The 21808-nt window shown below is 36.9% G+C and overlaps 2 protein-coding genes across 2 annotated transcripts; both read left to right on the forward strand.

Moving 5' to 3' along the window:
* The first annotated feature begins 7733 nt into the window (after positions 1-7733).
* LOC122060482 (indole-3-acetate O-methyltransferase 1-like) lies at positions 7734-11984 on the forward strand. Its single transcript, XM_042623579.1, has 4 exons — positions 7734-8040; positions 8702-9121; positions 9250-9525; positions 11254-11984. Exons 1-4 carry the CDS (start codon positions 7930-7932, stop codon positions 11605-11607), a joined length of 1161 nt encoding a protein of 386 aa, XP_042479513.1. The 5' UTR covers positions 7734-7929; the 3' UTR covers positions 11608-11984.
* A 5495-nt stretch (positions 11985-17479) lies between these two features.
* On the forward strand, positions 17480-18718 carry LOC122093233 (uclacyanin 1-like). The gene is made up of 2 exons (XM_042663518.1): positions 17480-17917; positions 18061-18718. The coding sequence occupies exons 1-2, from the start codon at positions 17707-17709 to the stop codon at positions 18432-18434; spliced, it is 585 nt and encodes a 194-aa protein (XP_042519452.1). The 5' UTR covers positions 17480-17706; the 3' UTR covers positions 18435-18718.
* Positions 18719-21808: the final 3090 nt, after the last annotated feature.

Consider the following 21808-nt stretch of genomic DNA (forward strand, 5'->3'; position numbering starts at 1 on the left):
TTTATGTGGTGTAAATATAGTTAAGTTACCCACTAGCTCTGGGGATTTTTATCTTTTTAAATTTATCAAAAATTTTGTCAACTATATGTCGAAACTATTAAAGTGTCAAAATATTTCATTTTATGACCAATTGAAACGAAACTTGTAACTAAGTTACATTGTTATGCATTTGGGTTTGGGGAGAGATCTAAACGTTGCCTACTTATATTAACATCTTATACGTCAAGCCAATAACAGGGATCAAAACAAAAAAAATTAATGAAGAGAGAGAAGATGATCTACATATTTAATGAGAAGAAAAAAAGAATATGAAATAAAGACTATAAGAGGAAAGTACACACCAACAACGCTTACTTCCTTTTCCTTGAGATTGGATTGAGAATTAGTTCTAAAAAAAAAAATTTGAGAATTGAAGAATAATTAGTATATATAAGAACACTAATGAAGGGTACTCAATTTCAACTAGCAAAGCCTTTATTATTATTTGTTACTTTTGAGGGAGTGAAAGCACAAGTAAAATTATGAGATGAAGAAAATAAAAATAGTTATTTCCCATTCTTGTGTTCAAAAAATATATAATATTTGTTGAAAGATTGCATATATAGTCATGTAAGAATACAATTAACGCTTTTTCCCTTGAGCATAAATATTCGATTCTTGAGGACTTGTCTAATAGCTGAAGTGTTATATTTAAGAGCTGCAGTGATCAATTTTGCTACACTCACATATTTTGTGTGCCAATCAAAGATTTAGTTCTTGGTATTCGGTATTGGAATTAGTATCGATTTTGGCTGATACCAATATAATACCATTTTGGGATTGATCAATATTACCCTTTTTTCATAAAAAATAGGTTTTCATTATGATTTTACCCCTAATACCCATACAATACCTAATATAAGATTTTAGGATTGGTTTCAACCAACATTGATACAATACAGTTGATACGACCAATCTGATACCAATACCTAAAACCTTGATGGCAACATCATTTGTTCTTAAAACAGGTGAAACAAAAAAAGTAAAATAGTGATTGGGTTGGTGAAGAAAAAATGAATTCCAAAAAAAAACTGAAATAAATTGTTTGGTTTAGTTTCTCAAAATTGGGTTTACTTATCTCAATGCATTAGATTCATAAACTCATTAATGTAACTGATCTTATTCCACTAATATTACGTAGTCATATAGACTAGAGAGGGACCTACACCCATCAATTGATGTAACCTTATCTTTGACCCTCTTTGAAGTTTGAAAGGGTCGGATCTTTAGAAATTAATTAAAAAAAAAAAGCTAAAAGAAATGTGGAAAGCAAGAACATAATCAAAGGTCTACTTCTCTAGTTTCAAGAATTTAGAGCCTACATAGGCAACGGTATAACCGTAACCGTTAAGACTCTTCATTTCTAAATTAATCTCTATCTATCAAATTTAAAAATGCAGAAAGTGGTTCTTGATTCTCATCTACGTTGATGCATGTTCCCTTATAAGCTACTAAAGTTTACCAAATCGTTTTATATTATATTTATAAGATCACCTCCTGGAAATGCTCCCATTGGAATAATAAAAAGGCCTAAATTTCATGCAAAACTGTATAGTATATATTCCCAAGAACATTGAAAACTGAAATGGATGGTTGCCTATGATCCAAGCATTTAGCATTTATAGACAGAAGAATTTCAATTTTATGTGGATGTAGAAAAAGAATAAGAAGGTAAGAATTAATAATGTACATAGATTTAAAATGTTTGATAAAATAATTTACGTTCTCGATAAAGTGAGTTATCAATGGAGAATAGAGTTACAACACTCGTTTTAACACCTCTCAGAATATTGTTTACACAGAAAGAAAACCTCGTTACAAATTATGACGAAAAACTCGAATACCAGAATGTATAAAATTACTCTCAATGAATAAGTACCAAATATGAGGGACCGCGATAAAATACAAGACATCATTCACCAATATTTTATATCACTATTGGATCGTTGTATGAATACCCTCTTAGTATTTATATCTTAGATTGAATTTTTAACATAAAAATCAATAAAACTAAAAACGAGGATGATCAATCTCTCTCTCTCTTAACATAACTATCCATAAAACTAGAAAGCAAGATAATCAAAACCTACTTCTTTTTTTTTTTTTTAGTTTCTTAATTTGTTTATTTCTAAAGTTTGATAATGTCGGATGGAATGACTCCTGAGACCCAACTGTTCCTTTTTTCCTGGTTGGGAAAGACCCTTAGAAGAACATCATTGTGCTCGATGTTGCAACAGCATGCACATTGAAGGTGTGTTTAAGAGAGAGAGTCTAAATTCCAAGACACACCATGTGGAACTTCAACATGTCCTCGAGCTGTGTTTTCCTATTGTCAGTCTCATAGACAAGCAATCCTTACAAACCTTAAGTACGACCCGTTGGGTTTACCCGGATCCAGGTTGGAACAATAATCCATTGCCATCATCATCAAATCTAAATCTAAGGGTGTCAATCAGTGAGTTCAGCAGTCCGAATTGGTGTAAGTTTTTGATTAGGTGAACTCAAAATCAAACTGTTAAGAATTTTTTTTTTTCAATTTTGATCTGGTTTGGTCTGATTTCTGGTCTTTTTCTTTAATTGGTTTGTTATTTTTGGGTTGGTTTTGGTCCAACTTTGGATTTACATGAATACATCATAGTTGGAAAACTAGGTTTTCTGACTTGATTCTTCTTTGAGAAAACCTGGTGACTTGGCTTGATCAAACCTAGTTAGGCAAGTCATTTTTTTTAATATAATAAATATTTATAAATTAATAAAAAATCAGAAAATATATAAAAATATGAAGAAAAAAAATTCAAAATTTTTGAAATCATAGATCTTTGAATTTTGAGCTTATACCATTGCAAACATGTTCAAAAATCAAATAGTCAACTATAGCTCAGTTTTATTTTTCATGTTGTATGTAGATCCTTTCTCGTGTGTACGCCTATACACAATGGTGGGTGCGAAAAGACCGCACACTCTCCCATTGGTTGCACCTACTAGCTTGTACCTGAGCCTACAGGTAACATTTTCTTGCCCCTTAAAAAATTAGACTTACTAAGTTTATAGAGACTCAAGTAAAAAACAAGTCTTATTTGACTTAAATGATTCATGATCGAGTTTTGTCATTTTTTCACCCTAGCCGAGTCTACATAATTTTTATTAGATTTTTAAAAAATTTTCCACTGACTGACTTGGGAATCTTGTCCTAGTCAAAACCTGAGTTTTCAACTATAGTATACATAAGGAAATTAATAAAGAGTTTTTTTTTTTCATACCTGGTTACTATTGGTCCAGTCTCCATAAAACCCTAACCGCCGAAACCAAAAAGATAAGGTTCGGTTCGATTTGGCCCAGACTGAACCAAATGGTTTCAATCGATCCAACTGATTCGAGCTGAACTTTGACACCCATAATCAAGTCTCAGCCCAACCCATAATCCTGCCCCATTGGCCCCTCTAGATTACATTAGTTGGACTTCTATCTTCTAACCCAATCAACCACAACACATTGCACAACCACAGGTGATCTCACTTGTTAATGGTTAATTAAAAAGAAAAAAATATATATAATAAAAAATGATGGAATAGCCTCTATAGACTATATATAACCTAGTATTGGATAGTTATTCCATCTACCAAAAAAAAGATAGTTATTCCATACATGCGTAAACTATACTCTCTTTTTTGTGTGTTTATGGATCATTTATTGTTGGGTGAATGAACAGAAAACCTAAGCAGTAAACATGTTTGGTTTGCCTGATAAATCCAAGACCCAACGAGCATGGTGGCCATATTTGAACATTAAGAGGGAGACAGTGTCTGTATGAAGTGCTACAAAACAGTGCATTCGGATAAGGTGTAGTTGTTGTACAGGGAATTTCATGATAAAAAGGTTATTAAGATGTGAATGTTTAAACCCAAGTTTCTATCACTCTGAAATCAATCCGTCCCCCTTTTTGTTGCATGCTATGATGGATCCCCATTAATTCCATCCCCCATTACTCAGTCAATGTTAGGGGGGCCGCCCTTATTTTGAGTTTAGCTTAAAGCTCTTCATTTGCTCTTTCTTTATCATCATCAACACCCACCTCTCTCTCTCTCTCTCTCTCTCTCTCTTGAAGGGAAGACTAAAATAGGGGGGAAAGTGAAAGTGATCTCCTAGTTGCAACAAATTCAACGGTAGGGATCAACCCATAGGTGGATCACTTGAAGTGGGTATTGTGATAGGACCGAAGAATGTCCTATAAATTTTGTGGGGAAGGGGGGATGCACTGGAAAATATTGAACCCACATATTATGAAAGTGACAATGTTACACAATCCAATCGCATGTGAGGACAATATTTTTATTTTAGGATCATATTGTCTAAATTGGTGGGGGTGTGGGAGTAAACTCCCAATCAGTGGGACCTATATTGTATAGGTCAATAGGTGATATGGAGGAAAGTGTCAAGAAGAGAGAGAATTTGGTGATGTAACCTAAGTCATTGAGAGCACATGGACTTATAAAGTGAGTTGTACTAACAAATAGTGTATGAGGTCTTTCAAACTGAACAATTGCTATTGTTGTACTAAGTGCTAGTGCTATACTGGTAATTATACTTAAAAGGCTATGAAGCATACTTACTTGATAGTGAAAAAGCAAGTGCCGCCTAGTTTGGGCTCCCTATGAAGGAACTCTAGTAAAACAAGAATAATTATAGAAATCACTCTTTTGTGTGATCAAGTGATAAAAAAGAGGTCAATAGGAAAATTTAGCACATTAGAGAGATTTTTCATGTGTAAATAGATAGAGGACAATTAGTTAAGGCGAGCGACTGGGGAATGGGTTGAATAAACTTTGGGCAAGAAAAACACATACGAAGTCAGCTTTGATTTGATTGGTATTGATTTTTCTTAGTGATTGGAAAGGAGGGCCCAAGGTATTTTAAGCGAAATGATCATATGTTGGATGTCTCGACGCATGCTCCCGTTGGTCCCATGCTGGCGTAGGGGTCATACGATCAAGTAGAATCCTCGTTCCCTTTATATATCCCTTACGAAAAAAAGAGTGGGACTAAATTGAGGAGGATAATTAAGCAAGTAATGAAAAGATTAAAGCCTAAGCCCTAAAGGTAGGATAAAGGTTCAAGAAAATGGTCCAGCGAATATCACGCGATGTAGACTATTAGACATAGACGTGCAAAAAGGGTTTTAATTTTGAAGTAGAAAGAAGAAGAACAAGATCCCGGGTCTCCAGAGACTTAAAGGAAAGTAAAAAAATTTAAAAAAAGGGGGAAGAAGGAGGAGCCACCATTATAATTAATTAAGTAGTTTATAAGATTAGGTACAAAGTGATGAAGCTTGAATTTAGGGTTTTATACTTTACAAAGTAGATTAACAGTCAAGAAGAAACCCAATTCAACCATCATTTGGCTTTTAATGGCATCTTTGCTGATGTCAATTCTCTCAAAAGTCCTCAAACTTGCCGACGTTATGTTTGATTAAATTACCTTGCATGGAATCAATAATCTACCAATGCTTGTGGAGCCCTTTCTAGCCCTTCAAATCATATTTACTTATAAACATTCTAAAGATACTAATATGGAGTCAAATCAGGCTTTAGGCTTTTATTATCTCATTAGCTACTTGGTTTCATTAGTCAATATAACTTTCTCTCTCTAAAAAAATATATATAGTTTTAGATAGAGAGAAAGAGAGAGAGAGAGAGAGAGATGAAGAACATATTTTAGATGTAATGATTCCGTTTTTTCAGGTATAGTTAGTCAACTGAAGAAAAAGGAGGAGGTGGATGGGGTAACCCACATAAGATTGTTATTATAATTTTTGTTGTAATCTAGTTATAATCATAGACAATTATATATTAATTTAGACAAATTAAACTGTTAATGTCGTTATCAGCTCACCTTTTATAAGGGTCACTTGAATAACTTATGTAGATTAGAAAGATAATTACTAATTACTAAGTATTAGAGTAAACATTCTTTTCTTTATCTATATAGCGACCATTGTTAATGATACTTATTATTGTGTAAATTCTAATTAATCATAGGTGGAGATAGAGGAGACTAGGGAGGTTAGATTAGATGCTTACGGAAATTCTCTTTATCAAGCACGTGGCTTAGCCCCTTTGACTCTTGGAGACTAGGGTCTAATGGAGGAATTCAAGGACCATTTTATAAGATTTTTGTGGAAGATGATGTTTGGCTCGGTTGGATAGATTAATCTACCACCCAAGTAGGTGTATCAAATGGTTGGTGTGGTTCAATTTTTGTTGGTTTAATTCGATTTTGCCTATATGCTGATATAAATTGAAACCAAACTTTTTATCGATTATTATTTGACGAGTTGTTATTAGTTTAGTTCCGATTTTCTACTGTCATAAAGGGCTATTATTTTTTCTAATGTAAGTCGGATCTTATTTTGTCATGTGGACATATGATATGTCCATTCTGATATTGTATTGAAACACATCTAGTGTCTGCCCATACATGTACCAATACTTTAGATATTACTTCGTACTCTCCCAATTAAATTTGACGGAGAATAAATGGTACATACCAATGGAAAAAAAATAAAAAAAAACCCTAAAAATGAATGACTCAGGTTTATCTTGTGATTTTCAGAACTATAACCTTCCATTATTACAAGAACAACTATCCAAAAAGAAACCATTTTTTTCCGATCTATTTCAGTTTTGGCCTATTTGATGAGTTACGGACCTTACAATCGTCTATACAGTGGTCCAGTCGGTTTTGGTTTGTGCCAATTTCTAAACACCCAAATTCGAAGCAAACCGATAGACGAACGTACGTTGGTCTGGTTTTCTTTTCGGTTTGGGTTCCATTTAGGACACTCCTACACCCAAGAGTTAAATCCGGTTTGGTCTAGAGAAATGGAGACCAGGTTCATGGGTGTCCAATTTGAATCAAGGAGATTCCAGATTTTTACTGCCTAGTACTAGTCCGTCTGTGATTGATCTTGATCATGAGAAGATGACCCGATTGAGATGATTTTAGGTCCGAGAGGGGCCCACAAGTTTCACGGGTTTACACCCTTTGATGTGCTTCAAAGTTTTCACTTTTTATCTTCTTATTCTTAACCAGAGTACTATATATTTACCTCTCCTTAGTATAATTTTGATGATCACTCTCCACTGATAAGCCATCACTTGGCTGGGAAGTTTGTGTATTTGGTTCTTTTCCGATACTTGGTCGGAATTAATGCTTCATGGAAGGAAGAAAGCGAGAGAGAGAGAGAGAGAGAGAGAGAGATAAACCATGAGAATCGCCGTTAATTTTGGGCCTACCGACTCTGCTACTCAGCTTTATTTACTTTGTTTTTTGTTCCAATCTGTTTCTTGGGGGGGCAAAGACGAAAAACTTTCTCCTTTGTTGTTCCCATCTTACCGAAAGAGAAAAAATATATATAATGTGGGTCCCACTTACTCATGGACCCCACAGACCCCACCATTAGCTTGCCCTTTGATAATTTTCTATGGCGTATAGCTAGCTATCTATTGGCAATGTATTGCATGGCACTGAAGTACGTATACCCTAACTCTATCACCTTTTCCACTTTATTCTAAGAAAAAAAAAACCCTCATATTTCATTCTTTCTCTCCAATAAAGAAAGAGGAAGGAAATAAAAAAAAATAAAAATATAAACAGGTAAACCCAACACTACACTACTGAATACAGTAAACACCCTCTTCCTTGCACTCAAGTTCCTTTCTCTACTCAGTTCTGACTCTATATATTTATATGAATTGGAAGAGTTACACATGCTCTATCTCCTTATCTCTGATCTTCTCTAGTCTTCAGTCTCCCACCACAACCCAAATAGCCAATACATTCTCACTAACCCTTCAACAAAACCAGTAGAACTGTAAGAGGAGTGAATGAGTGATGGCTCTACAAGGAGATAATCTTGTTGTTTCTGTAAGGAAACTTGAGAGGATACTTAGCATGAAAGGAGGCAAAGGAGAAACTAGCTATGCTAACAACTCTCAGGCTCAGGTTGGCCATTTTCTTCCTAATTTCTCTTGCCCTCCTTTTACCCTTAATATATGTGTTCTTACTGATTTCATGTTCTTCATTTTGTCATAAAAATGGCTCCACCTGTTCCTTCTTTGTAGGTCTACTCACCAACTTACTCTTTCAAGGAAAAACCCACCTCCTCCTCTTCCAACCCCACCCCAACACACAAACTGTGTGTGTGTGTGTGTGTGAGAGAGAGAGAGAGAGAGAGAGAGAGAGACTTTTTTTTTGTGAAGATCCAATATATTTTGATTCTCCAGTAGTCCTTGGGTTGATGTTTTTGTTCTTAGTGCCTCTTGGTGACAACTTTGCCTTGTAATGTTCAACTTAGCATGTCTCTCAAGCATGTGATTACCCTAATTATCTCGTCTCCTTCTATCTATCTCTACAAGACTAATGCTTTAATAAATAATTACTTCTTTGATTTACTTTCAAACTCTCCTTCCATAATCAGCTCCATCTTTAATGGTGACCACAATAATTAACTAGTACAAACTACCACTTCTTGATTTTTTTTTTAAATCGTGTGTTTATTATGACTGTATTACTTAGTCATTAACCTCTTCTTTTTCTTCTACTTAGTGCTCTTTTAAGTTAAAAAATAGTAAATCTTTGTTGATGGGCTTTGTTAAAATTGCAGGCAAAACATGCAAGATCGATGCTGCACCTGCTGGAGAGTACACTGGACAGGGTGCAACTAGAGTCCTCCCCTGAGACACCATTTGCGGTGGCGGACTTGGGTTGTTCATGCGGCGGCAACACCATCTACATAGTGGACGTCATCATCAAGCACATTACTAAGCGCTACGAGGCCATGGGCTGTGAACCGCCAGAGTTCTCAGCCTTCTTCTCTGACCTTCCTTCCAATGACTTCAACACCCTCTTCCAACTCCTCCCTCCACTTGCCATCAACGGTGGTAGCATGGAAGAGTGCCTCGCAGCTGATGGGCACCGCTCTTACTTCGCCGCTGGTGTCCCCGGATCTTTTTACCGGCGTCTCTTTCCGGCAAGATCCATTGATGTTTTCTACTCTGCTTTCTCCTTGCATTGGCTCTCTCAGGTGAGTAGGTTCATGTTCTATTCCATCATATTTAGAGCACGTAATCACATCAAACTGAAATAGAAGATCCTGGCCGTTTGATTCTTTTACTATTTTGGATGGTCAAAGTTGATAGATTCTATTATCAGGTCCCGGAAATTGTGATGGATAAGAGATCAACCGCGTATAACAAGGGAAGGGTATACATCCACGATGCAAGTGAGTGCACGGCCAACGCTTACAAGAAACAGTTTCAAGCTGACTTAGCAGGATTCCTTAGATCACGATCACGTGAGATGAAAAAAGATGGATCCATGTTTCTCGTTTGCCTAGGAAGAACGTCGGTGGACCCCACTGATCAAGGTGGAGCTGGTATACTCTTTGGGACCCACTTTCAGGACGCCTGGGATGATCTCGTCCAAGAGGTAAACCCTAAATCTATCCCAGTCAAACTGTATTAGTTGTTGACCTAGGTGATTATGATGATCCAAGAATAAAAGCTAAAAGCAGAGAGAGGATTAGGTGTTTCTTCAGATAAATAACAAATAATGGACCTGGCTTGAAATATATGGAAGGTGGATGGCGCACCTTTGACCAGATTGAATGATGGTGCATCGGATGTATTGTGCCGACATAGCATGCAATCATTGATCATTGATAAGAATATGATGGAATGTATATGGGACCAGCGCATGGCCATATATCTATCATAAATGCTAGGAAGCCATTCCTGTGAGAACCCGACAAACAGCCGTTTTGCGCCTTCTGATCATTGATCAGGTCATGATGGAGTGTTTTTGGGACCAGCGCATGACCATTTACCACAATAATTGGAATCGGATCGACTGAATTGTTAGATTTGATTCGGAATCGAGTGGCCAATGTCTATTTACTCTATTTTTCCAACCATGGTTTTAAAATTCGAATCGGATTGGTAACAGTCTTGATGGATATGACTTCAGTACATAGGTATATAGTAAAAGTAAATCTATCAGATACAATTTGATTCAAGTTCGTCGGAATTAGGGGTGTCAAAACCTAGCTCGAATCGATAAAATCGACTAAAATTGATCGATTAAATCTAAATCAAATCAAATCAAATCGATCTTTATTGGATTGATTTTGAATTGAAGTATGTTGGAACCGACTAAAAACTAATTCAGATTGAACTAACTAGTAATCAAACCGAAATCAAACCGAATGAAACCGATAAAAAAAAATTTGATTATGAGATTATAAATTGGTGAATTGACTATCCATTTTTTATAATATTAGTTAAGAAATTTTTTATTGTAAGAGAAATTGTTACGAATCATTGAATATTAGGTTATGAATAGAGAAATTGATTTGTAAATTATAATAATGCCTCCATTGATTTCCTTGTTCACTATACAAAACTAGTTGGATAGTTAAATGAATGATTAGATAATATGGTTCATTTTGTGATTTCAATATTAATTATCTTCTTAATAATTTGTTATCCATTGGTTTCAATATTAGTTATCTTTCCCTTACAACGATAAACCATGATTTAATCATAAATTTAAAGTGTTATTTTCGTCAAATCTTGTCATTATAAGTTATGAATGTAAGATTTCATTATGGTTCAAACCCAATAATAAATCAATCTTAAACCAGTATTAACCCGATATTGAAAAACCAAAATAAATCGAAACCAAATAGGATCAAACCCAAAATCGATAAAAAACTAAAGTTCCTTAACGGATTGGTTTTGGTCTCTCTCATTCCTAGAGCGAAATCAATTCAACCCGACTGAAACCGAATTGAACCAACCGATTGACACCCCTGGTCTGAATTGATATTGAATTAGTATCATCCTTGATCGATCCCAAATTTTAGAAAGATGATTTCAACTAATTTTTTAAATTCCCTTTTGAATTGATATTGAGCAAGGTTAGAGATAATGGAATAAAAAATGAGATCAACAACAGCCACTCTCAATTATGATTGAGGCAGAATTGGAGAAGATTTTTTTTTTTTTTTTTTTTTTTTCTTTTACCATTGTTTCATTTCTTCATCAGTAAAATAGCAGAAAATCAATGAAACCTATTGATACTTGAGTTTGTTGAATCCGAGTATTAATTTATTTTTTCCTCCAAAATAATTATTTTGAATTGCTTATCTCAACGAAGGGTCTAGTGGATAGTGAGAAAAGAGACAGCTTCAATATACCAGTGTATGCACCGAGCCTACAAGACTTCAAGGAAGTAGTAGAAGCCGATGGCTCTTTCACCATTAACAAGCTGGAGGTGTTCAAGGGTGGTAGTCCTCTCGTAGTTAGCCGGTCAGATGATGAGGTAGAGGTGGGCAAAGCTTTAGCCAACAGTTGCAGGAGTGTCTGTGGGGTCTTAGTAGATGCCCATATAGGGGACCAACTTAGTGAAGAGCTCTTCAAGAGACTTGAGTGTCGAGCCATGGCCCATGCCAAAGAGCTAATAGAGCAACTTCAGTTCTTTCATATAGTTGCTTCTCTCTCATTTGCTTAGAAGATAAAAAAGATAAGATTGAAAGCAATATGAATCCCACACATACCCAACAAAGATAGGGATGTATCAAACATGGGTGTCTTTCCATTCATGGTGGCCTGCTCTCTCTCTCTCTCTTCTTTGTGGGAGTGTGTGTCCGTCTGTGTATGTTTGTTATTACTGACTGTGAAGTCACCTTTATACTTGATGAGTTAATGTCTTTGACTCTTTTTGTGTCCCCTTGAATCTGAACTTCTTAAGTAAAGTGAACCCATCTTCATTTTACTTTCTTTTGTAACTTATGATTGTGTCCATGTATGTGAAGGTACTTTGATGAGAAGGTTTGATGACTTAAAAGATATATCAGTGCTGTACTCCTAAGAATTTTGATTTATACATATACATGCCCAAGTTGAACACCTAATTAGTATAATGTCATGATCATTTACTTTCAGTTTAAGAAGGATCATATAAACATTTGGAGGTTATCCTTTTCTTCTAATTTTTCTTTCTTACTCTTTACATCACTTCTTATATGAAAGGAAAAGTGGTTCCTTCACCAGTGAACAACGGTTCTTTCAAGTGTAGTTCTACTTCTACTAAGGTTGTCAACTGATTGGTCCTGATGATTGGTTTTAACTTAAGGTCAAGTTAATCTGATTAATCAGGAAATAATGAATCTTTAATTGGGTTAATTGGGCTATAAACAGGTCATAAACAAGTTGATCAAGCTATAACTATAAACGAATCGATTATAACTAGTGTCGGTCAACCCCAATAAGGCATCTATTGGACTACAACCATCATGCCCAAGAAACGGCCTAGATCCATTGAGTTCCAAAGGTTGGAAAAAAAAAAACACGAAAGACAATAAGGTGGTCATGCTCTTTCATTCCACATCGGCTAGGGAGGAAGATTCTGAGATGTTGATAAAGTGTGGCCTCCTAACTATGGCATGATGCGTTTTAAAGTCGTGAAACCCATTGGCTAAAACAGACTTATTGCCAAGGGCAATGAATTGATCATAGCAGTGCTATAAGAGGGAGCTTCATGATGCTACGTGGAGCCACATGGGAACGTTGTGCTGCAAGGGGAGGAGAATATAATGCTCAAGAAACAGTCTAGATCCATTGAGCTCCAAAGGTTGGGGCAAGAAACTATAGAAGCGTTAAGGGGGGCATACTCTTTAGTCCCACATTGGTTACGAAATGAAGATAATGAGTTGTTGATAAAGGGTGGCCTTCTTATTATGGCATAATGTATTTTAAAGTTGTGGAGCCCATGAGCTCAAGCAGTCCATAACTGAGTTTCAGTTTAAAATTTGACACATGGTTAATCCATTAGGTGTACAAGTAATCCAAAAATCAATTGTCCATGTGGCTCAAGATGGTGGGCTGAGAACTACAAGATCATAATTGAAAATTCCCTTTTCTATTTATCATTCCTTTTTTTATTTTTTTATTTTTTTCTAGATTGCCATCACCACTAGATTTTTTTTTTCTTGGTAAATACCACTAGGTAAAGTACCTTATCATTCGAGGAGGAGGAAGGAAAATGGCCTGAAATCTCTCATCCTAAAATAATTAAGGATAATGCTTAAGATTAATAAGTTCAGAGTTATAAAATTATGAGAGTTCCATTTTGTTGTATAGAAATCTAATAACAATTGAAGGTATAAAAAGTTGCGCATTAGGGTTGTTAGAAGGATAGAGAGACATCTACTAATAATAGATTATCTAATGACGAGAGATACAATTGAAGGAGGTACCAGGGCTCTTCTGCTTGGAGCACAATATGCGAAAAGGCGAGGGTGGATTCTGACGTAAATATGGACCAACTCGAAGATTGTTCAGAAACTTTCTTTTGATTTAGAAAACTTTTTTTGGCCACTGAATGTGGCAGCTTTATTTTTGTTTTTATATAAATCCATGAAAGATGTAATATGTAAATTGGTACCCCAATCGGAACAGGTCTTATATTTTACCTCTATTGCAGAGGCAACCTTTGCAAACAGTAGATCAACCGCATACACTTTTGTACAATGTTGCAACCTCCCCAAAATCTAATCAATTCTAATTTTCTTGTCTTCGGGAAAAAAAAAATCTAATAACAGTTTTACCAAAAAAAATAAAAAATCAAACAACAGTTGCTTAACAAAAAAGATAAAAATATCATTTTTGTAATTTTCTACAACTTTACTTACTTTTAAAGCATTTTCTCAACATGTTTTGAGCTGACAATTGAAGGGTGAATTGTATGGGTCTAAAAATCCTACCCAAACCGGTTGGATTGACTGAAATGACTGAACACAACTGGATTGAACCAAAACCAAAATCAGACCTTTATCAGGAGTTTTGGGATTGAAATCTGGATATCGGTTAAAAAATCAAAACCGACTAGACCAACTGTGGCCTGACCGAAACCGGAAACTGAACCTAATTTCAACTTTCCATTTTGGTTTCATTTTGGCCAAGATAGAAACCAATACAACCCTAACAAACCAGACCCTAACCAACCGACTGACACCCTAAGTGGGCTATCTTGAACCGCACGACGTCTCTATATCTCCAATGTCCATTCATGTCTACCGTATGGTAAGAAATGTATAATTAATCCCAAAGGCCCTCCGCCCAATCCAACGAAGCCCATTCCTTAACCAGCCCAAAGGACTTGAGGGCCAGGCAGAGCTGGGGAATTGGACTTTAAAGGTAAAAAGGCTGGCACACTAGCTCTCCCTGTGTCTATCTCTCTTTTCCTCCTTTGAAATGACGCATCCACCCTTCTTATATGATGCTCTATCCCATGCTTCCATTGGTGTTACGCACAAATAGTGTGTTTACTTTCAGATCCAGTTACTATTTTCTCACAAAAAAAAAGAAGAAACTGAAAGGAGAGGTTTCAATTACTTCTGTTAGTTATAGACTTAATAATTCCTTCTTAAAAAGAAAGAAGTTTTCCTAAAAGTTATTTTTCTGATGAAAACCTCTAGGGAAAATTATCACATCAGCTAACTCTAGACTTCAGATGACTTCATATATACAAATTGGGCTTCTTCAACTAATAGCTTAAGATTTTGGATTGGATACTTTAACATAAGTATCAGAGCATCAAGCTTATCATTAATGATACCATCCCACTGAAGACTATGCGTGCCATGTGTACTGTCACCTAAAAAGAGGATAACACGTGATGTGCATTATTGGGAATAATCTCATCTCAATTAACTTTTGGACCTTGGATGACTTTTATATATTAATTGAGTCTCTCCACCCAATAACTTGAGCTTTTGTATTGAAAACTTCAATAAAAATTACACAAATTTTACATGAAATTTTTCTTTACAGTATACCAAGAAATAAACGGTGAAAAAGAAGTTGACCCTGATGTTTGGGTCTCTCCTTATCCCAACCTTTCTCTTCTTTTGGTGCCATGAGAGGTTTTTGTGATCTTCAGGCCACTGTTAGGTGAGAGTATATACAAATAGTTAAGAACACATAGATGTTTAGGGAAATAGGTGTGCTCTACATGAATAGGAAGAAGAGTCAGAACGAACACTAGGATAGCCTAGTGGTGGTAGCTTCGGCTTGTGGAGCCAGCACCCAGGGGAGGAGGTCATGGGATCGAACCCTATCGTACGCATTGTGTGAGTGTGTGTGTGTCTGTGAGTTTTTTTATTTATTCTGTACCTACCCGTGGGTTGCCCAAATGGTTAGGCACACGGTCTCAAATTAGATTCTCCATCTGTGCATCTACAATTTAAGTGGAGATCATGGCGGTGGGTTACTGTGCTAGTCTCCCCGAGAATTAATCGAGGTGCGCGTAAGCTGTCCGGACACCTTTGGTTAACAAAAAAAAAAAAAAGATTCAAAAGAAGGTTCAAATTGGGGCATTCCATGAGAGGCTTGGTTTTAAATTTAAAGTTCATCAGCCCAGCCCCTTGGCCTTGGCTCATTAAAGTTCTTCAGTTACCCAACCTAACCCAGTCCAAGTTGCATCCCAGAGCTTCACTTCTTCTCTTTATAGCAAACATGGTTTGAGGAAGAAACACATCTTTCTTACTCTATTTTTTTATGGGATTCTTATTTGTCTAAATTGAAAAAAGAAGAGTAAGGAATGAGATTAGGAGTAGTTCTAATTCAAGCTCCAAGCAAGGTATTTTGGATCAGAAGCAACCACAGGTGCGAAGGTGGTGATAGAATAGAGACATGTTGATCAACTATGGACCTTGATCGAAAGCCAGTAAGTTGGAATCTTTACTGATAAATATTTTGGTTCTACAGACTGATTTCGATTCCAATTCAACTGGAATCAGTCTAAACCCTAGAATTTCAATACGAATCAATCGATTCAAATCAGACTGGATTTGGATAGAAATTGGCGATCCAATTCCAATTCCTCAAACCATGGATCTTGTTAGACACATACAAATATGTTGTGCTTTCTATGCTGCTAATATATTCTTCCCTGATGGAGTTCTCCTTAAGCCATAGCAAAGGATGGCCATCATTATGCTTCGACGATTGTAAGGGAATGGTGAAAGATATTTTGGACCTTCAAAATATAGGGAGAAAAATAATTCACGATTCAAATGCATGCACCAAGAAATAGCTTCAGCAAATTGACATTGCGAAGCAGGAGGGAAGATCAAGGACCACCAACAATGGAATGAGACTATGTGCCCACAGGGCTTGGGGGGGGGGAGCCCTTTGAGTGAATGGTGCCTATATTTTGAAAGAATGTTTAGATTAGTTTGTGGGTTATGAATTTTGAATGAATGAATGACTTCAAAAGAAAGTGAATTTAATAATCAAATATGAAATAAATTGTAGTTAATGATATAACCATGTGGCATAATGATTACAAAAGTTTCTTCTTTAGGTTTAAAAATTTCACATTATTCTTTTCAGTTTTTCTCACAAGGAAGCAGAGCAGAATTAACAATTTTTAAACCTAAAATGGGAAACATTTGTCTTCATTTATTAACATGTTGTATAAACTACTTAAATTTCTTGCCATATTTAGTGATAATTCATTTCAGATGTAATTTTTATTTTGGGAAGAAAACTCTACCCTAGTGGTAATTCTTTTTAGATGTAATTTTTATTTTGGGCAAGAGAACTCTAACCTACTGGCATAGGTACACGTCTGTGCACAAACCAATGAAGGGATGCATGGGGTTAAAATGGTCTTTCACACTTGATGTATTTAGGTGTAAACACACAACAAAGAGATCTTGTTCTTTCTTCTTTTTAGGTTTGAAATTCTTTTTCCCTTTAATTTTTCTTGCAATAAAAAACGACCCTAAATGAGCTCCCAAAACAAAACACCCCCCTCCAAAAAAAAAAAAAAACTTTAGAAAGTGAGGCATCATTTACTATTTTTAGGGTCCCACCAGGCCTTTGTCCACCAAACTAAGGAAGCAGAGAAAATGTGAGATGTTTTAGGAGGCTACGGAAACACACATTCATCAGCAAAAGAAAATAGAGATCAGAGAAGAGGGCCAAGCAGCAGCTGGCAATATAAGAAAAAACACAAAGAATATGAAGTCGAATGTCCAGGGACTTATGGTTGTAGACTTGTAGCTCCTGACCCCATCCAAATTCCAAACAATAAATGACGTTCGATTAAGAGCATAAGAGAAAGGCTAGGTTGGTAGTGGCCTTACTGCCCTAGATATGGTAGTTGGATTAGAAGGGTATTTTTGTCATTTCACAGTTACCAAGCTCTTATAGACTCATACGGTTAGCTCAGGTAAATCTATCTCCCTCCATGTGTTTTAATTGCAGAGTAGGAACACAACTTACCAACCATTCCTTCTAAGTTTAAGGTTTTTTTTTTTTTTTTTTTTTTTTTTTTTCTGGATAGGAAAGAGGAAGGTTTAGGTAAAACTTGTGGCTCTGTAGAACCAATGAAAACCCAGATTGGGAAGTAAATAAATTGATAAAGAGAGAAAAACCCATTTCAGAGGAAGCGTGAAGGGCTCAAGGCCAAAAGGCAAAAGCTTCTCCCTTAAGTTTCCCTGCTTAAAAGCTCAAACTACCAACCATCTTTTCCTGTTCTCTCTCTCTCTCTCTCTCTCTCTCTAAACAACCAGTAAAGTAGAGATAGTCAGCGGTGAAGATGGAAGGAGAGGGAAGTGGATATAGAATGGGACTTCTCTTGGTTTCGATTATTGTGGTGGTGAGTGTGAGCTTGGGAGGAGGAAGAGGGGTTTCAGCAGAAGAAGCAACAGAGATTCATCACGTCGTGGGTGGAGACCGTGGGTGGGATATTGCTACCGACATCGCTGCTTGGTCTGCCGATCGTGTCTTCCGTGTTGGAGATAAAATCTGTAACTTCTCTCTCTCTCTCTCCCCCCCCCCCTCTCTATTTTAATTCCATGAACTACTGATTATGAATCTCCAGGAACAAAAATGAATGTTGGGTAATTAGTTAATTGCTTGAAAAATGGGAAAATGGATGGATGGATTGCAGGGTTTGCTTACTCTGCAGCAGGGGAGAGCATAGTGGAGCTGGGGAGCAGAGAAGAGTTGGAGGCGTGTGATGTGACCAACCCAATCCGTATGTACACAGACGGCCTTGATAGCATAACCCTTGAAGGCGTTGGCTCTCGCTTCTTCGCTAGTGGCCGCCCTGAGAATTGCAGGAAGGGTCTCAAGCTGAACGTCGATGTATTGCCGCAGCAACCAACCCAGATGGAGATGAACCCCCTTACCATCACCATCTCTTCTCACGAGCTTCTGGATGCCGTCGCCGCCGGACCCACCTCTGCAGCCTTCCCACTTCCGGCGGCAGCTCCTCTGCCATTGCTTGTGCTTGGCTTGCTCTGCTTCTTGCATATCTTCTAATTTTATTACAAGTATAGAGGGCTTCATTAGCTCGAGACTCACTATGGATAGAGAGAAGAGGGATTCCAGATTTGCCTTTGGCTCTTTCTCGTAAACATTTGTTAATGTGGGGATTAGAGATTTTAAGGGTGGGTTTGATTATGTTTTATGTGATATTGGAACTTGTTTAAATCAAATGTTTTGATCTTTGATGTTTATATATTCACAGCCTTAGTTAAGATTGTTCAGAAGCATGGACTGTTTATCTTTGTTAATTCTCTAATGGAGTCATCTTAAGAACTGAATTGAATTTTCCCTTCTTTTTTTTTTTTTTTTTTTTCCTATTGGTGGAGGAAGAAATTGAAAGGATCTCATGAGTCATGACTATCCCAAAGAGGGCTTTACCCATCCAACACTTTTGGTTCTACATTTAAAAAACCCTCCAGGTCGCCTGAAAGAGAACCCTACATGGACTTGTGATGGAGACTTTACCCGTCCCTCCCTTCCAAATTCCAACTTCTATAGGAAGATAGAACCATTGCCTATCTAATGTGGGGCACAAAAATCCTCCGTGGGGAGGTAGTGTGAGCATTGAGATCCGGCTCCTATCTTAAGCGTTGATCATCCAGGTCGGCCCATAGCTCTTGGATGATTGACATGTGTCCAGATGCTGATTTAACGGATATGAGTACGGTGCCTTTGTTCTGATTGGTAAAAGCACTACTATTGGATCAGTACGTAGACATGTGTCAATCATCAGGTAGCTACGGCATGACTTGGGCGATCAGAGCTCAGGAGAGGATCTCGATCCGTGAGCATTGGGTGTATGTCCAGGTCCTCCCAGCCATTGAATCCTCATTGCCACTCACTACCCATTGTAGAGGATTTGAGTCCAGTGCAGTCAGGTAGGTGGGTGTGGTGTGTAAAAAACCCATCTAACCTGAAGGGCTCAGGCTTGTACTCGAAGAAGTTGTGATAAAAAGGAGGGAGAGTTCCTTGTCTAGCGTATCATCACCTTGTCTATCTTTTTCCATTCCCCTATGAAATGACATATCTACCCAGTATTGGGGAAGGAGAGAAACATGAAGAGACACTGACCTATGCTAAGCAATCAGACAAAGAACTCAATCCAAAGGTGTGGATCCCAGACCCCATGGAGGATGTGAAATCAAAAGGATGGTCATTAGGCCTTGGTCTGGGAGAGCCATGTGATTTATTAATTTTTTTTCCCCTTCTTTTTGCACTCTCAAGAGAAAATCAAATTACAATATGCCCTTCTCTTTGTAGCTCCAACAACAATTCTGAACATGAAACTTATCATTTCACCTTCTATCTATCATCTTCCAGCTCACATGAATCGGCATTGAAACTTGAAAGTAGGGTAATGGGAATAAAGGAAAAGAATGCTCGTATGAATTTTGAAAGAGGGAGGAATTTGGGAGAAAATTGTCAATAAAAAACATTTTCACTCTGTAAAAGATTTTTGCTTGCATGGAAAATGTGTATATATGTGTGTATGTGTTGTGGATATGTCATTAATTACAGGGCTAGACACAAGAGGGGGTAAGGGGATCTTTTTCAAACAGTAAGAAGAAATGATGACATATGATGGGCACCTTGACAGCATGCCTAATCCCCTTTCTCAAAAAAGTATATATCTTCACAAAGAAGAATAATTTCTGATAGTAATGTTGTGATAATGATTGAACTCTTGTGTCATTATTATCTCTCATACCTAATTATAAACAATAGAAAATACCATTCTCCCAATGCTAATCAAAGGCTTAGATCTTCATAGCAAGGAGATTCTCCATCACCGTGAATGAAAAAGCAATTGAATTCTATAATCCTTCTTAGGCCCTTTTTTTTTTTTTTCTTTGGGGGGGGGGCGGGGTGAGGGTGGTGAGGAATTAAACTAAAAAAAATTGTTATGCTTTCGTGGAAGGTGGGGGAAAAGATTCTACTACATTTCATCCAAACAAACACAGCAAAAAGGTTTTGTACACTGTTCCAGACTGCCCGTCATTTTCCAATCCAACCAATTGCAGCCAAAAGTAGTTGGGAAAATTCCATGCTTTGGCAGGTATTCAATCAGGTATTGTCGAAGATGAAGCCAAGAGGTGTGTACTGTGTAGAACTGTAGAAGCATCAAAGTGTTGTTTCCAAGAACCTTCCTCCAACTGAATTCCAATCGTGGCTTTGTGCCATCCATGAAATGGACCTACCATCTCTCTCTCTCTCTCTCTCTCTCTCTCTCTCTCTCTCTCTCACACACACACACACAAACACATTGTTTGCTTTAGTCTGTAATCTCGTAGTTAAGGGCCAATACTACTCCCTACGCATGCCATGAGAAAGTGAGATATTGAGATTGTGACAACTTTTTAATGAACTGTATATGGTTCGTGCCTCGGTTGGAACTTGGATCATTTATTATCTGACCCACCCAGTAATCGACTTTAAGAGTAGTTAAACATTCAGGTTCCTATGTTCAGCTTCCATCGAAGGACCAGAATATATTTATGACCTTCCTTGTTTTTCCTCTCTTTCTCTCTCTCTCTTTGTGATCCGCTGGCTATCATGTCAATGCAGACATGGCATGTGTCGATTATGGTTTCAAGTATCGGTCACAGAACGGTCAGTATTGGCTGAGAACACATTGTGGTATATTGAGGAGACCGTCACTTATATTGATACAGCTTAAGAACTTCCGATGTAGAACCCTTGGCACAATAACACTTATATTGATACAGCTTAAGAACTTCCGATGTAGAACCCTTGATACAGCTTAAGAACTTCCGATGTAGAACCCTTGGCACAATAACACATTTTTGTAGATTCATTAATATTTGTTCACTTTTGTAGGTAGAAAGGTCACCACACTGTTTTAAAATGCATTCTGGTGCATTGAGGAGACTTTCATTTATATTGACCTTTCGTAGCTTAAGAATTTTCAATGTAGAATTAAGGGTCCATTTGATTTTGTTTTTATTATTTCTGTCTAGAAACATCAGAAATGATTTTTCTTTTTTTTTGTGCTAAGAAACGATTTTGGAATCACAAAAGGGTGTTTGATTTTTTGATTTTTCAAAACGTTTTCAATATTGTAGTCTGGTTCAAGACACAAGTGAAGGCATGGCATCAAAGTTGCAGGTATGCTTTGTGGAGATGAGTTTCAGAAGGATGAAGGCAGTCCGGAACTGTGAGCTTCACACAACCAGGTTGGAGTTGCCACGTCCAGATAGTGAGAAGTTTCAACAGTGAATAGGGTTTAAGGTAAGTCGAGCGAGTGTCGAGTTTTTCACAATTTTTATCCCTCCCACTTGTTTCTAGAAACAAAAAAATAAGTCTTAATTGTTTCTCCATTCTTATTTCTAGATACATAAATAAGCATA

Source organism: Macadamia integrifolia, chromosome 2 (genome assembly GCF_013358625.1).
Source record: "Macadamia integrifolia cultivar HAES 741 chromosome 2, SCU_Mint_v3, whole genome shotgun sequence".
NCBI lineage: Eukaryota > Viridiplantae > Streptophyta > Magnoliopsida > Proteales > Proteaceae > Macadamia > Macadamia integrifolia.

What these genes read in the sequence shown, in the direction of transcription:
- LOC122060482 (XM_042623579.1), top strand. Translation starts at nt 7,930, where the DNA reads ATGGCTCTACAAGGAGATAATCTTGTTGTTTCTGTAAGGAAACTTGAG. An exon ending in CTAACAACTCTCAGGCTCAG is followed by an intron (nt 8,041 to 8,701) that starts GTTGGCCATTTT and finishes TTAAAATTGCAG; the next exon opens with GCAAAACATGCAAGATCGAT. An exon ending in CCTTGCATTGGCTCTCTCAG is followed by an intron (nt 9,122 to 9,249) that starts GTGAGTAGGTTC and finishes TTCTATTATCAG; the next exon opens with GTCCCGGAAATTGTGATGGA.
- LOC122093233 (XM_042663518.1), top strand. Translation starts at nt 17,707, where the DNA reads ATGGAAGGAGAGGGAAGTGGATATAGAATGGGACTTCTCTTGGTTTCG. An exon ending in CCGTGTTGGAGATAAAATCT is followed by an intron (nt 17,918 to 18,060) that starts GTAACTTCTCTC and finishes GATGGATTGCAG; the next exon opens with GGTTTGCTTACTCTGCAGCA.